We start from the raw sequence: 16,157 nt of genomic DNA on the forward strand, positions 1-16,157 counted from the left end.
AAAAGTGGATGACTTATTAGGGATGGTTTTCATGACATCAAACACTTCTTTCAGTGACATTTAATACCTCTGAGGAATAAAAAAGATTTACTTATAATTTAATAACCCTGAAGGATCAGTTGAAACATGGAGTGCGATATTAACTGGTCTGTTTTTCCTTGAATTACTATTTTGAAGGAAATTTATGACGAGGTGCCAGAAGACGATGAAACAGGTAGAACGCAAGTTGTTGAACCTGAGCAAGAGACATATGAGGTGCCAGATGATGGAGGCCAGGATACTGGGAATTCACAACATGATCAGTCATTCTCTGAAACGTATGAAGTACCTGATCAAGCTGATCAACAAGAAACGTACGAGGTGCCAGAAGAACCAGGTGCGTGTACAAGCATTCATAGCTAATGAATTTGTCGTATACAATCCTCCTGGTTCAACATATCTACATGTGTGCTATCCAGGTGCATGTACCAGCCACCCTAATTTCCACAGACCAGTGAAATTCCTTTTTGGCTAAATACGTGTAGCTCTATATTTCCAATGGCTGTCTTGGTTAGTAAGATATTTTCAATCTCAGAAGTTTAATAAGTATTTATTTAATAAAGCCATTTTTAGTTCATATAGTGTGATCATCCGGGTGAGGGTAGTTCTGAAAAGAACTGTTGTTGGTGAGTGACGTTTCGACAACCTGAGCGGAAGTCATCTTCAGAGTCAAGTGAATAGTGTTTGTCAGGCAATGATGTTATAAGTCTGGTCTATTCAACGTGATTGGTCAGTTTAGCCATGATGGCATTGGCTGAAAGACTTCTGTAAAGTTTGTCACACTATTCACTGAGCTGAAGATGACTTCCGCTCAGGTTGTCGAAACGTCAGTCACCAACAACAGTTCTTTTCAGAAGTACCCTCACCCAGACGATCACACAATACGAACTACTGATACTCCTGGGTGGAAACCATTTACTAAATCAATTTTTGTTATTGACAAATTGTTTTGCTGTCAATATTCTATCTTTAAAAGCTTGTGTTATGAGTGAGTCTTATGATAATATTACATGTACTTGTTAATAATTATTTATGTAGTAGAACTGTTTATTAATTATTAATTACAGAATAGAATGAGGTAAGTTATGCAGTATAGTACATTAATTAGATTAACAGACTATTGAGTTCTTGGAGACAGAGAGTTCAAGAATTGCAAGTTTAATACAGTACACATTTGGTATACAGTATTGCATGCAAAATGTGTACTAGGTGTATTAAAATTGTGTTATTGAATTATCCTCAATAATCAGTCAAGTTCTGAATCCAATTCACCCCTATTTTGTAATAACATTATATCACATGTTGGACACAGGTATGCTGTCAAAAGTAGCCAACTGAAAATAAATGTGTTACACATTTGTGTTTGGACCATTCGAGAAGCTACTAAAACATTCTTTTACTTAGCCTGTTGCTCTTTTATTAGCTCTATTTTATAATTATTGTAATGCATCACTGTTACTGTCTTTGCTTGTAGCACCAGCTCGGCCACCACCAAGAAAACCAGGGGGTGTGTTTGGATTGAAACCTCCAATGCCACAAGTTGAAAAAGCTAAAACACCATTGCCTAAAGAAGTACCAAAACCAAAACCAGGTAATCATTGATTATATTTTATATTTTATAATAATATTAAATACTTTTAGTTAATAACAGTAATCTAAGGCAATTAATCACTGGTCCTAAGAATGTGACCATAAGGAATATATTTGCCACAGTAAACATCTAATAATAAGGTGGCTATAATTTGAATTACATTAGATACCCATATGGGAAAATATCATTAAAACAGGTATGGAAAGTTGGATTTGTACTTGAATTTGTATTCCAGATTAGTATGCACTGGAAAAGCTTAGTAAGTTCTTGTTTAATATTAGGGATACAAATACTGCCAGTTCCTTGAAACCCATCCATTCGTTCAGTGTGTCAATGATTTCTAATTATTATACATTTAACTCACTATCTCTTTTCTGATTGGCCGAAAGCATACAGTGAATTATCAAAATCAGCGACTGTGACGTCATCTAGCTGCAGATTATACAATTATCATGTCAAGGACACTCAAGGTCATGGGTAATCATGTCATGTATGAGTGTGGTGCATGATTTCTAAGGGTAATCGTGTCAAGTTCGGACACTTTGTGTTGTGTGCCGTCAGTGAAGAAGCAAAAACATGACTTCCATTTTTTTTCGTTCAATGTGTAATAAAACAATTATTAGATTCGGTTTTTGTGATATCCAAAATAATCAAGGTCCAGGAAGGGTTATCAGCCTCAGCCTTTGGCTTCGGCTGAAAACCCCTACCTTGACCTGATTATTCTGGATATCACAAAAACCTCATCCAATAATTGTTTATAATTGAAGGGGTGAGTGCAAAACCATGCTAAGTGACGATTTGGGTGAAAAAAAAAATTTTCGCGAAAGGGCTTGAATTTTTGCATGCGGTCTTCAATGTAATAGAAAAACGCGGCCCTGTATTTTTGTCGTTGGTTTTTGCTTCGTTTTCGAGTTATAACGTATGCAAAAATACTTGGCTTTTCCTAGCCATGTCTTTAGGAGTTTATTTGTTGAACAACAAACAGGCAGACTGTTTATAGTGTATGAAGTCAAAATCAAATCTCACAGCATATATAGAGCGGAAATCCGGGAACAGATTGTTTACATCGGCTATTGTGACGTGAGCACAACACGTGAATCGATCGAGCGGCAAACGAAATACCATCGAACTAAAAAGAGATGTGCCGCATTAGAGCTCTGTCAACTAATATCTTAAACATTGTGTTAAAGTACCTTGTGTGCCTGCCTGGTGGTTGAGAGGCATCATAAAGCCTCGATAAACCCGTAAGTCATCAGCACGTTTTAAAGAATCAAAATGTGTTCTGAAACTTCGAAGGTAGCTGATATACCGTAATCGTGTTATCGGCGTTCGAAGTCAGATCGAGCCAGGCAGCAAAGTCCAAGAGCAGTTCTTGCCCAAGAAAACTACCCTCTCGTGAGTTGTGGCCCATTTGCCAAGCGTTGCTAGTGTCAAAGTTTGGAAAGCGAGAACTGGTTTTTGAGTGATAAAATTTGTCTTGTATCGACCGCCATGTTTTCCCGCGCACGAGGTGTAAAGACCCTTCCCGGCATGCATTGCGATCACGTTCTGCTCGCGTTTCTCGAACTGGTAACTAGATTGTTTCGGCTTTTTTCATTTAAAGATAATAATGGCCAACAAGTAGCGATCGATTGTAACATAGATCTGTGATCCAGGTTGCTTTGATTTTATTTCATATCGGCATGATTTGTAGTGTTTTGAACTTCTGGGATCAGCGGACATGCAGATGTATGGAGACCCGTACGTTGCGCAGAAGGGTTAATTTGTTAAACTGTTAGGCGGTGCGTGACATAAAGCTACGATCGCGTTGGTCGAAAAATATGTATTTATCTCGTGATTTTTAGCCATTTAAGACGTTGCTGTATTTGGAATAGTGCTTATTTGATGTTTATTTGTTCAGTGCAGATAGTCATTGTCCCAGATAACCAAAGTAAGTTCCAGATGTTAACACTATTTTCCGGCCGCCATATTTTACCTATTTAAACCTGAAATCAACATTTTTGAGCTTATACGTTGCGTGAAATTAACATTTTGCTGTTTTCTAAGTGAAATCAACATCCTTGCCGTCACGCGTTACGTGAAATCAACATTTTTACCTATTTAGACCTGAAATCGACATTTTTGAGCTTATACGCTGCGTTAAATCAACATTTTTCTGTTTTCTAAGTGAAATCAACATCCTTGCCGTCAAGCGCTAACGTGAAATCAGCATTTTGACCTATTTAGACCTGAAATCGACATTTTTGAGCTTATACGCTGCGTGAAATTAACATTTTGCTGTTTTCTAAGTGAAATCAACATCCTTGCCGTCACGCGTTAACGTGAAATCAGCATTTTGACCTATTTAGACCTGAAATCAACATTTTTGAGCTTATACGCTGCGTGAAATTAACATTTTGCTGTTTTCTAAGTGAAATCAACATCCTTGCCGTCACGCGTTAACGTGAAATCAGCATTTTGACCTATTTAGACCTGAAATCAACATTTTTGAGCTTATACGCTGCGTGAAATTAACATTTTGCTGTTTTCTAAGTGAAATCAACATCCTTGCCGTCACGCGTTAACGTGAAATCAGCATTTTGACCTATTTAGACCTGAAATCGACATTTTTGAGCTTATACGCTGCGTGAAATCAACATTTTGCTGTTTTCTAAGCGAAATCAACATCCTTGCCGTCAAGCGCTAACGTGAAATCAGCATTTTGACCTATTTAGACCTGAAATCAACATTTTTGAGCTTATACGCTGCGTGAAATTAACATTTTGCTGTTTTCTAAGTGAAATCAACATCCTTGCCGTCACGCGTTAACGTGAAATCAGCATTTTGACCTATTTAGACCTGAAATCAACATTTTTGAGCTTATACGTTGCGTGAAATCAACATTTTGCTGTTTTCTAAGTGAAATCAACAACCTTCCCGTCACGGGTTAACATGAAATCAACATGTAAACCTTTTTTGACCTGAAATCGACATTTTTGAGCTTTTACGTTACGTGAAATTGACATTTTGCTGCTCTCTAAGAGAAATCAACATCCTTGCCGTCGCGCGTTAACATGAGTCAACGTTTTAACCACTTTTGACCTGAAATCAATAAATTTGAGCTTATATAAGTTGCGTGAAATTGACATTTTGCTGGTTTCTAAGTAAAATCAAAGTCCTTGCGGTCGCGGCGGGCCGATCCTTTGTTATAATAAACCGAGGCGAGACTTCGACTTATAACAAAGGCTTGGCTTGGCTATTATAACAAAGGGTCGGCTCTGTTTATCATAACAAAGGCCCGGCTTCGTTTATTTGAAGACCTCGGCGGGAAAAGGGCGCTAGGTATTTTAATCAAAAGTGAACTTTGTCGAAAACGCTCCAAATTTGCCATACAGTTTTGTTTAGGTATGTTTAACAATGTCCCGTAGTTTTTCCGCTAAGCTTCGCTTCGTTTTCGAGATATTGCGTATGCAGAAAAACCACTCGGTTTTCCTAGCGGCGTCTTTATAAACGAAGCAAAAACCAGCGACAAAAATACAGGACCACGTTTTTCTATTACATTGAAGACCGCATGCAAAAATTCAAGCCCTTTCGCGAAAATTTTTTTTTTCACCCAAATCGTCACTTAGCATGGTTTTGCACTCACCCCTTCAATTATGTCTGGTGGGACAAGATGAGTAATAATTATTATTACCCATCTTGTCCCAGATGGTTTTTGTTTTCTTTAAACTAAGCTTAAGAAACAGCTACTATAATCAGTAATCCCCCTTAACTCAAGAAGATGTTTTCCATTTGGCCCTTCCTTAAACTAAATACCATTTACTTAAAGATACTCTCTAAATGCAGTCTGTTGATCATTCATGTGAACTACCTGTGATGCCTTCTTATTCTGCCCTGTCAGCTGTCAAACCTGCAATAAATCCTAAACCTCAAATCAGCCCAAAACCAAATACTGCTGGTCCTGCTCATAACAGTCCAAAGCCAAATCCTGCTGGTTCCTCTGGCCGAACATCAAGACTTTACCCAGCACCTAAAGATACAAACACAGGTCAGAATGCAATACTAACAGTAGAATTAGGGTTAGATCATTATGGCGTAATGCCAAGGACACACTCTTAAGTAGTCATTTGATCTTTCAAAAACCAGAGAAGCACATTGAAGTGGACACTTTTCCCAGTGTTTTCAATCAGTTTTAACATGAGTGGCTCCCCGAGGCCTGGTCCATCAACCATCAGAGAGCAATAATAGAGGAACAGAAAAACTTCCTCTAGAGGGTCATGCAATTTTTGAAATCTGCTCACATTATACTGGGGTCTGTCAACAGAATGTACCAACCAGATCTCTAGCATGTCCCCCTTCTTATTATAAGCACTGCTTTTTCTGTGTGGACTTTGAATGTTTGAATGGTTAATTAATAACCTTCTATTTTAGTGAGGATTTCATTTTCTTAACATTCACGATACATGTAGAAACATTACTTAGAAAAGTTACTGTGAAAACGTTTTATGTTTACTTAACCAGCCTATTTTGCATGCTTTTGCATACTTCTCTGTCCATAAGTCTAGAATTTGCGATGTTCTCATGCAGTACAAGTTTCCTGCATGATGCTTACATTACACGTATTGTGATGTTTTGAATTAGTACAGTAACTGTGGTTTTTGGTGACATATGTTTTCTTTTGAATAACCTTTTCTAGTTTCTCCTGAATCACCATCACCAAAAAGGTTATCTGGGCTGCCTCCACCTGGATCAAGACCTGCATTTATTCCTCCCCCATCACAAGAATCAGAGAGAAACAACAATGAGATTCCTAAAAGTACTTCCTCTCCAAGGTGAGTACCTGTTAGCAGTGCAGATCGATTTGTAAGTTCTGTTTTCCATTTGCTGACAAATGTTAAGGTTTAGGTCATGAGAATATTGAGCTGGATCGTATCAAGTATAAAAGTCTTGATGCGGGTCCAAATTCTCCAAAGATAAATTATAGAAAATGTATGGAAGTCAGTACAGAGAACTGAGATTTTAATTAAAGAAAACACAATCGATGATGAAGTTAAATGTAGTTGTGGGATATTTTACCATGTTAACAAACTACAGGTAGAAAGGGCAAGATACCATAGATGTTCTGTACTCTAATGTGAAAGTTTGAAATTATAAAATATACTGCTCTTTAAAGTGATTGGTTACATTAATTAACAGGATTCAGCCACCAGGTAGGAGACCAATTCCTCCTCCAGTTGATGACACACCCCCTCCCCCACCTAGGCCTGGCGTTAAGGTATGTTACTTAACACATGAATTAACTTTTATATGTGCAAACTGGTCCGTAATGGAAAGCACCATGCTGATTGGGTCTCTGAGTGGTCAGAGCTTTGCAATGCAAACCCATAAGATTGACAGGTCATAAATGAATAAGGTTGCTGTTTTGCAATAATAATTATTTTCTGACATTATACAAATTAAAGAAAACTGTTCTGTGTAGCAGTTGCTCCAGCTTAGTAGTTAACTGTTACTGCAGTTAGTTGGCAAACAGACTGTAGTCTAATATTTTATTCTCTTACTTAGCTGTTTGTTTGTATATGTTGTTGCTGACCTTGTCAAAGTGGTGTCCACGCTTTATGATCAAACCCATCGACAACCTGTAATATTAGATCATTTTGTCATTTTGGGATCCAAACGTTTGGCTATCGTCGTCACAGCTATGGTGGTTACGAAATGGCAAATAAAACCTTGCGTTTGTAGCCTTCAGAAGACCTGATCGTTAGATATTTGCATGTAAACAGATTTATATAGATCTTTCTTTGTGAGAGTTTCAGTGGAAATTTTAATTTGGTCGAACCAAACAAATAGCTGATGCAAAGTAAATTATTGTCTGAGTTTTGGTGGTGAGCTCCATGAAGTTAATTAGGTGCTGACAATATTTTATCATATGTTGATGGATAATTTACCAGAATTGTTGTTTTAATTTGTTTTTACAGCCACCACCTCTTAAGCCTCCAAGACTAAGGTTTGTTTGAAGTTAACAATTTAAGATTTGCATTGTTTATTTTTAAATTTAAAGACTAAAGAGTATTAACCACGAATTAGAGTGGTCTGCAGTCTTATTCCACCCCTTGCCATTATCCTTTATTTATCATTATATTGTTGTGAAGACATGATTGACCATCGCAGTTATGCACGCAACTTAAGTAATTGTGAAATTAAACATGAAAAAAAATTCAGGCCTGAACAAGATCCTAAACCATGACCTCTGCCGCTCTGCGGTACCAGTGCAATGCTCTAATAACTGAGCGATCAAGCCAACTGGGAGCTGATCACATTGTCAGCACGATGTAGACCACAATCGTGTGCTTTCTGTCCTTCTTGATATGTACCTACTTCCCTGGTGCAAAAAAAAAAAAAAAAAAATAGAAAATAATAAAACAAGTAATCTCCAAGGTCGTTCCAAGCTGACCCAATGGTTTTCATTAGCAAAATTGCATTGACTAATTTCATTCTGATATAGTGACATGCTGACTTGACAATGTCAGTGCAAGTGTTTGTGCTATTTCTATTGTGCAAGGTTATTGTACTTGTTTCCATAAAATCTCAAACAGAAGTCCTTGTCATCAGAATTTTTTCCTGCTGCCTCTGAAATTTAGTGTTTTCAAGTGGATTTGTAACATTATGACCTTTAATCCGTTATTTTGCACCCCTTGGAAATGAAAAAATAAATTTGCATTTTGAAAGGGGTTTTATTGATTTGCAATTGTATGTTTTTCTGATTTTGTATTTTAATCATTTATTCTTGCAGTGACTCTGATAACCAAGGTGAGACATTTAAAAAAAGTTAACCAATATTAGTGTGTGTCACCTGTAGGTAGAGGATGGTAGTTCAGTTTTTAGGAGTGTTCTGTGGAATACTTTTATTGGTCTGACGTTTGATTTGTTCAAGAATTATCAACCCGGTACATTTAATGATTTCAGTATTTTATTTTTTAACGTTTTGTTGTTTTGTTGTTGTTATTTTTTGTTGTTTTATTGTTGTGCGTATTACCCGTGTTGTTGTGCGTATTACCCGCGTGGAAACATGCATTTACCCTAGCTAACCATGAGTGCGTGTGAGATTCTGCAAGAACTTCACCTCTTAAACGTCAAGCAACTGAAAACCTGCTATAAACAACCAGAGCAGATCAAGATTTGATAAGTAATATCTCAAACACGAGAGACAGTGTTTCACGGGGACATCCAGACACCGAGAAGAGAGTTGAAAATACGACGCGCAGCGTGGTATTTTTTTCCGAAATTCGAGGTGTTTGGATAGCCGGTGAAACACTCTCGAGTGTTTGATATATCTTCTCAATCGAAACTAAAACTAAGGAGAAAACAGACAAGTAAAATCGTCAAAATCTATGCTAATTAAGACCGGGTATCCCAACCTCCTCCACGGTTTTGATTTTCTTCGCTTAACTTGATGAATTATTAATGAGTTTTAGAAGAATAAGTGAAAAGTTTTGGCGTACTAAGTTGAAAGTGTGTGTTATATCAAACCACATTAAATGGAACATTATGAAAAGTTAATTAGTAAACTATTATCAGACTTCACTGGATAATAACCCAGATAAGAATGTTCTTTTTATATTAATTTCAGATGACCATTTTAACCCACCTGGGAGGCAATTACCAGCCACGAAAATGAATAAATCACCACTACCTGCACCACCTGAACCAAAGGTCAGCTAATGGTTCTGAATATCTACTTGTAGAGCAACCTTTCTTTTTGCAATAGAGCCTTTGAATCATAAATGGCTGCTAATTTAAAATTCTTATGTATGCATTTAGATTAGCCTCAGTAACATTGTTTGAGATTATGGAGTTTTTGAATTATCAACTGAAAAACGAGGTTGGTCGCCATTTATGAAGAGGGTCTATTCAAGTGCTTTGAGACCCTTTGGGGTTTGCATACATGTTGGCGTTCAGTAACCCTAGAGGTATAGCCCGTAAGCTCTAAAAAGGTTTTCCTTGTGCCGTTTAAGTGGTTCTCGCTAATCACCTGCCACCGCTAATTATCACTCGTCCGTATTCTGTTTCATTCACAATTTTCCAGGTAGGCTAACTTTGCCTGTAGCATCAACCGAGCATTTGAAGGGCGCGTTTGGTTTTTACCTCTATAAGACGGATTGCCTGTCTAAAGAAAATGTGTTTTTATGATGATAATAATAATTTACAGACCCATTTTTTAGAACTTTCTGGTGTCTTTCAACCTCCTAACAATAGAGAGAAGCTATGGAAGTGATTTTCAATGGTCACCATTGATTGTATATAAATAATGTTGGTATAAGACGAGGAGCTCAAGTGTTGATAATACCGTTTTTGAACTAATTTTTTTTCCTACATTTTTTTCAGGCTGTCGATCCGCTAAAGCAGTCTCCTTGGTTCCAAGGACCTTTAGATAAAAAAGTAGCTGAAAGTGCATTAAAATCTTTCTCCAAGGTGTGCTTTAATGTAAAATTGTTTTCATGTAATTTTCTCTGACTTCTCTTCACTCGGTTTTAAACTTGCTGAGCTGTGTGATAGAACAACAATTATTAAACATCATATGGCTGCAATAGACCATATTTGTATTCTCGGTATTGGACTGGAACTAGCTTGCAATGGAGGCTCATGCGGGGAAATATCTTTAAAAAGAGCTCAATGTCATTCACATTTGAAAAGACTCCCCGCATTAGCCTCGGTTGCACGCTAGTTCCAGTCCAATACCGGGAATACGAATATGGCCTTTTGTACCGCATTTACAAAACAGTTTGTCTTCTCGTGCTGTCATTAGCCAAACCAGGTAGCACTCCTTCGTCACCAATTTCAATGTTTTCTGGCATCAGTCTGTGTAGTTTAGCACTTAAGTTACCTCTGTGGTGCCTCTGTGTAACGTAACTGGTCATAGTAAAGATTTTTGTGCCAACTATAATTATTTCTAAAATGCCTTGCTATCAAGCAATTAGAATCAAGAGAAATACCAGAGCTAAGCCGGCATATTCTCCTCTATGTCTTAGTTAAGTCTTACATTTTTTTTCCTCCTTCAGGAAGGGGCATTTATTGTGCGGAACAGCTCCAAAGATCAAAATAACTACTCCATGTCTTTCTTTTTCCAAGGAAATGTGAAACATCTCAGGTAACACGTTTGGTGTATTGTATAATTTGTCTGATTAGCTTGGGAAGGGACTGCTTTGAATTAGGGTAAGGAAGGATTAGTGGAGTCGATTGGCAAAGGGAGTATAGGCATCCAGTGGGAGCTCCTGAAAGTGAGAAGTCTAGTATATTGAACAATCTATGGGAAAATACGTGCCACGAGCTTTCCCCAGAATCGGTCCCGCAAGGGACTGCGGGAGATGACACTCGCCCCAGATTTTTCCTCGTTTCTGAAGTAGGGAATAGACCAATTTCGATCTATTAAACTTCAGCCTAACACAATAGACCTCAGTACGAGTCTCTGGGGAATAAACCCCACAAACTCTGCAGTTATTCCCCAGAGCCTCGTGCTGAGGTCTGTTGTTTTAGGTTGAATTTTAACATATCGAAATTGGTCTATTGCAATTCAAATCAATACAAAATAATCAACTTAGACCTTGTCGTTGTTGCAAGGGCGGAATAGCTCTTGTTTCCGAATGCTTTATCCGATTTTCATTTCTCTTTAATAACTTCTCCAATTGCCGTCTAACTAGAACGTTAGTTTCTTCTTTATACAGTCGTTATTTCAACTAATGAATTAACTTTTTTGCTTTATTTTTCAGAATGCCTCGGATCAATAACAGATTTGTGCTTGGAGACAGTGGGAAAGTGGTACGGTTCCCTTTGTGTAATAAACGTTTTATAATTGTATCTTGAGACATGGCTTAAACAGTTAAGAAATAAAAACATGTACAGTGTTTCTATCGAGTTTTAGTATAAATCTACTAGCGTTCTATCACGAATGCAATTCTCTGATTGGCTACGCTACTCACCATCTATTCTGTTTTAATATAAATCTACCAGCGTTCTATCACGAATGTCGTTCTCTGATTGGCTACGCTGCTCACGATCTATTCTGTGGTAGTAGAATTCTACTAGTATACTATTGCAAATGCTGCAATCTGATTGGCTGAGCTACTCGTATACTATCAGCCATTACTATCACCCAACTAGTGGACTAATACAAATCCTGCATTTTAATTGGCTACGCTACTAGAGGACTATTAGTAATAGTCATCGAGTAGCGAAATTGACGCAATCGAGCGTGACGCTTTCTCTCCTTTCATTCCAAAATAAATATTTCTTCAACTTGCATTTGCTAACTTTATTACTGCCTTTTCTGTCCGACTAGTAGGGTGATACTAAAACAATTAGACCCTTCGCCCTCAAGGGCCACGGGTCAATAGCCCATGAGGCGAAGCCGAATGGGCTATTGACTCGTAGTCCTTGCGGGCTACGGGTCTAATTGTTAATTAGAGTGCAGCAGCTGTCGGTCGTCCACGAAATGCGACGCTTTTATCGCTTTTCCGAAGTTTTGGAAGAAAGTTTAGATGTAAATGGATAATTAAATTCCTGAGAAGACTAGAAGAAGGACAAACGGATTCATGACTTTAAAAACTCTAAATTATTGAAAAACTGGTGCGCGCGCGTAAACAACCGCAAATTTACTAAGGACAATTCAATACGTGCGATCTTGTGAAAGGGCAAAGTTCAGTAATGCGTCGAAAAATATTTGGAAACCATTATTTGCGTTTAATTTAAGTTAGAATTCTACTAAAACAATTAGATTATTCGCTCTCGATTTCTATGTCGTGATAGTTGATTCGGCCTTCGGCCTCATCAACTATCACCTCATAGAAATCTCGAGCTCATAATCTAATTGTTAAGTAGGTAGTGAGTAGGGTAGCAGTGTGCCCTTGCTAACAAAATGACGGCCGCTTCTTGGCGTTTTCGAAGTGTCTGTGAAGAGGATTGCGATAAAGTTTTGAACGACTAGTAGATTTACACCAAAACAATTAGATTATTCGCTCTCGTTTTCTATGCGTGATAGTTGACTCGGGCGATAGAAATCTCGAGCTTACAACCTAATTGTTTAGTAGATAGTGAGTAGCCTAGTAGTGTGCGCTGGTGGCCGCTTCTTTGCGTTTTCGAAGTGTCTCTGAATAAAATTTAAATTTAAGTTTTGAACAACTAGTAGATTTATACTAAAACAATTAGATTATTCGCTTTCGATTTCGATGCGTGATAGAAACACAGTTTTAAACTAATCAGCGCGCGTAATTTTGGGGGCCTATTTTCTAATTAGTGTTTGGGTAACAGGTTTTTAACTGACTGGTGAACAGACGGACAGACAGGCAGATGCACAAACCGACAGATGGATTGATAGATGGACGGGCTGACTGACTGACCGACTGACCATCAAAGTGACTGACACACTGAATCATGACTGACTGCCAAACTGACTGATGGCTTACTGTCAAAGTGACTGACTGTCAAATTGACTGACTCACTGATTGACTGTTTTACTTTTATCCCTTCAGCAATTCAGTACTATAATTGAATTGGTTGACTACTACAGCCAACACCCTGTTGATCTGAAGTCAGGAGGCTCTACATGTCTTACTGCCGCATGCCCGGTGAGGTTATGATCAACCGACGGATTCCAGAAGATCCAATGTTATTAGAATTCCACTACTAGGTACCATCTGCCTTGCAGAGACAACCTGGAAATGTTTCTGTTAGGCTGTATTCCCGACTGAAGCCGGAGAGATGTCGAGGAAACGTCAGGTTTCAGTTTAACTTAATGTTACTAGTGTAAATATATTAATTGCACAAAGTGCTTGGTAATTTATCGCGTTGGAACATGTGGGGGCTATCGTTAAGGACGTTTATTGGTTTAAGAACATTAACGAATCGAGAAAAAAAACTTATGGTCTTTTTCTCTCATCAGATTCATTCATGCCTGTCATAATTATGTTTCAACTGAAAAACGGTCCCTATGTTAAATTTAAAAAAAAAAAAAAAAAAGATCTCTAACGAGTAAACCAAACATACTTCATGTGTTTTCTAAGAACCAAATCCATATTTGAGTCCGAGTTCTCTTTTCTAAAGGATCTGATAGTGACATTGTTTTTTGATTAACGTTTCAAGCACTGCAAAACCAAGTTTGTATCCATTGAAGTAGAGAATATCATAAAGTGACGGTGATCACTCTAATTCACAAGAATGTGAAGAATTAGAAAACGAATCACAAACTAAGATCCTTAAGATTAATGTTGTGATTTTGTACCAATTGAAATTGATGGCGTATTTTTTAGGCATATATATGTTTTGTTTTTTTTAGTTTAAAAATGTGATTAAAAATAATTAGTCAGGGATGGATCTCATTGTTTGGGAGCGTTCATTTGTACTTACGGTTTGAGAAAGCAAATTTAAAGCAATGTATGTCTAGCCAATAGTTAATTGAGCAGATCTCGAGCTCTTGGTACTGAATTGACTCAGGAAAGTCGTAGAGAGTTGCTTAACCGATCGTAGTGAACAGGTTATCTTACCGTCCAATCATATCCAACCGTGAATTGACTTCCGCTGCATTTCCCGCGCTTATGAAAGGCTACACTTTATGTCATGTTCTGATTTGCACCGTTGCAAAGCAGAGCATTCTAGAATAGACGACGTAGTACAATTGTAGTGCAATTTTGTAGCGTTACTTAAAAAAAAATGAAGAGAAAAGAGAAAATGGACGCTCCTGGGTATCGGTTCCTTTTCGAGACGTTTGTTGAAACGCTAAGGTAAGGTGTTTCACAAATGGTAGTATCATGAGAAAGTTTTTGTTTAATGGGCTAGTTGAAAATTACTCGTTTACCGCAACGTACACTCCAACGCGCATGAGATCAACATGACGAAACTCCAATTGTTGAGCAGAAGATGAATTTTTAGTTGCGTATGTTTTCTTTTTCCAGTAATTTTAAGAAGTTGTTTGTATTGAAAATCGCTGTTTCTTTGTTAGTACTTAATTGTATATCGTAGTGTATATTTTTTGCTCGCTTGGATTAATCTGTGATCTCTCATAACTGAAGTAAGCGTTGTCTCAACAGAAAAATAACTAAGTGAATGGAGTGGTCAAACCGCTTCGTTTTGTAAGTCAGCTAGGATAAAAGTCCCTTTTTTGTTTGCATTTGGAATTGCGTTTCTGAATTATAGGGTTATGAGACGTATTGGTATAATGAGAACCTCGACCCTAAGGTGTTCTTGAGGTAAATCCAAAATGGCGGAGAGACTAGTTGCCATCTTGAGCCGTGAACTCTGGGAGGACCTCAGTACAAGGTTGGCAACTGATGCGTTTTCTCTCATTTCAAAATTTAGGCTTGGTTTAAATCATTTCTTTTGAAAATGCGAATAGGTTTTTGCTTCAGGCCTTTATGTATTTTGAAAGAAGCAATCAGGTAAAGGAACGTAGGTTTTTCTTATCAAAACAATAATTATGTCTATAACATTTCCGTGTCTCCTCGTAAATAAATTGAGCCAATCTGCTACATAGTCACTGAGTTCGTTAAGACATATTTGCAGGATATATAGAATATTTTTAACAGAGTAAAGAAAATGTAGATAACCTTAAAACTATATTTACGTCTCATTTTGGTAAACCAATAAAGATGTTATAGTTTGATATTTATAAGTTAATATCGACGCATCATTTTTGAGGACTTTTGGGCGAAATCTGCGAAAACAACAAAGCGTTAATAAAATATTACGCGCCAGCAGTGTTCGAGACGACCGCAGTGTTGAGATTCCCTTTACGAAATCCAGCACTCTCCGCCCTCAGTCCGCCGCCGCTTTGCGAGCTAATTTGCGAACTTTCAATGGAAGATGCCATCCCCCGCCCCACCGCATGCTTTGGAGGGAGGGGTACTCCCAGAAAAATAGGGGTGTGCGGCTGCTTCCCAAAATTCTTATCCTTTTTAAGACCAAAATCTGCGATTTTGCCACCCTATTTATGACCTGTTTCAGACCTGCCACATAACTAGTTCCCTAGTTCAGACCGATGTTAAACGAAGGCATTATGAAGGGCTTTTATTGATGGTCTTACTGATGAAAGGAGTAGCTTCTAAAAAAAAAAAAAACATACCCAATTCAAGACTACAGTGCCAAAACCTTAAACGATACCCTATTTGAGAACAAAATGGCCAAAATCGATACCCTATTTCTAACTAGGCTCGATTACCATTGAGTGTCCGTTATATAATGTGGCAACCCCTCCCGGGGGGGGGGGGGCACTTCCCTATATATGCTAAATAGATATGGGCCAACAAAGAGTATGGGTTTTAGCCGTTTTGGTCAGATTTTAGGTTCGTAGACCGGACACGAGAGAGCGGCGGAATTCTAGCCTAGCTAAATGGTTGCGGGGCAGCGCGAAAATCGGCGAGCGAAGAAACAGGGTAGAAGCGCAGCGCCGCGTTTCTCCCCTATGTTTTCGCTCGCCGATTTTCGCGCTCCGCCCCAACCAGAAACTGAAGGGGAGGGCGCTTCGTTCGCGCTCTGCGGAGCCTGATCGTAAGCTCCATTTCCT

At 38.2% G+C, this 16,157-nt stretch overlaps 1 protein-coding gene across 3 annotated transcripts in view; it reads left to right on the plus strand.

The window, feature by feature from the left end:
* The window catches only part of LOC145478064 (uncharacterized), a 39,984-nt gene extending 23,885 nt beyond the window's left edge, over positions 1-16,099 (plus strand). For all 3 annotated transcript variants that reach the window (XM_081455964.1, XM_081455966.1, XM_081455967.1), the window contains exons 15-26: positions 178-376; positions 1,514-1,630; positions 5,511-5,657; positions 6,306-6,441; positions 6,806-6,884; positions 7,585-7,613; positions 8,400-8,416; positions 9,237-9,319; positions 9,992-10,078; positions 10,666-10,754; positions 11,374-11,422; positions 13,132-16,099. In XM_081455964.1, the coding sequence (XP_081312090.1) occupies positions 178-376; positions 1,514-1,630; positions 5,511-5,657; positions 6,306-6,441; positions 6,806-6,884; positions 7,585-7,613; positions 8,400-8,416; positions 9,237-9,319; positions 9,992-10,078; positions 10,666-10,754; positions 11,374-11,422; positions 13,132-13,239 (1,140 nt within the window). In that variant the 3' untranslated portion in view covers positions 13,240-16,099. The remainder of the gene's footprint in view (positions 1-177; positions 377-1,513; positions 1,631-5,510; positions 5,658-6,305; positions 6,442-6,805; positions 6,885-7,584; positions 7,614-8,399; positions 8,417-9,236; positions 9,320-9,991; positions 10,079-10,665; positions 10,755-11,373; positions 11,423-13,131) is intronic.
* Positions 16,100-16,157: the final 58 nt, after the last annotated feature.

The sequence above is a fragment of the Orbicella franksi genome, chromosome 2 (genome assembly GCF_964199315.1).
Source record: "Orbicella franksi chromosome 2, jaOrbFran1.1, whole genome shotgun sequence".
In the NCBI taxonomy this organism is placed as follows: domain Eukaryota; kingdom Metazoa; phylum Cnidaria; class Anthozoa; order Scleractinia; family Merulinidae; genus Orbicella; species Orbicella franksi.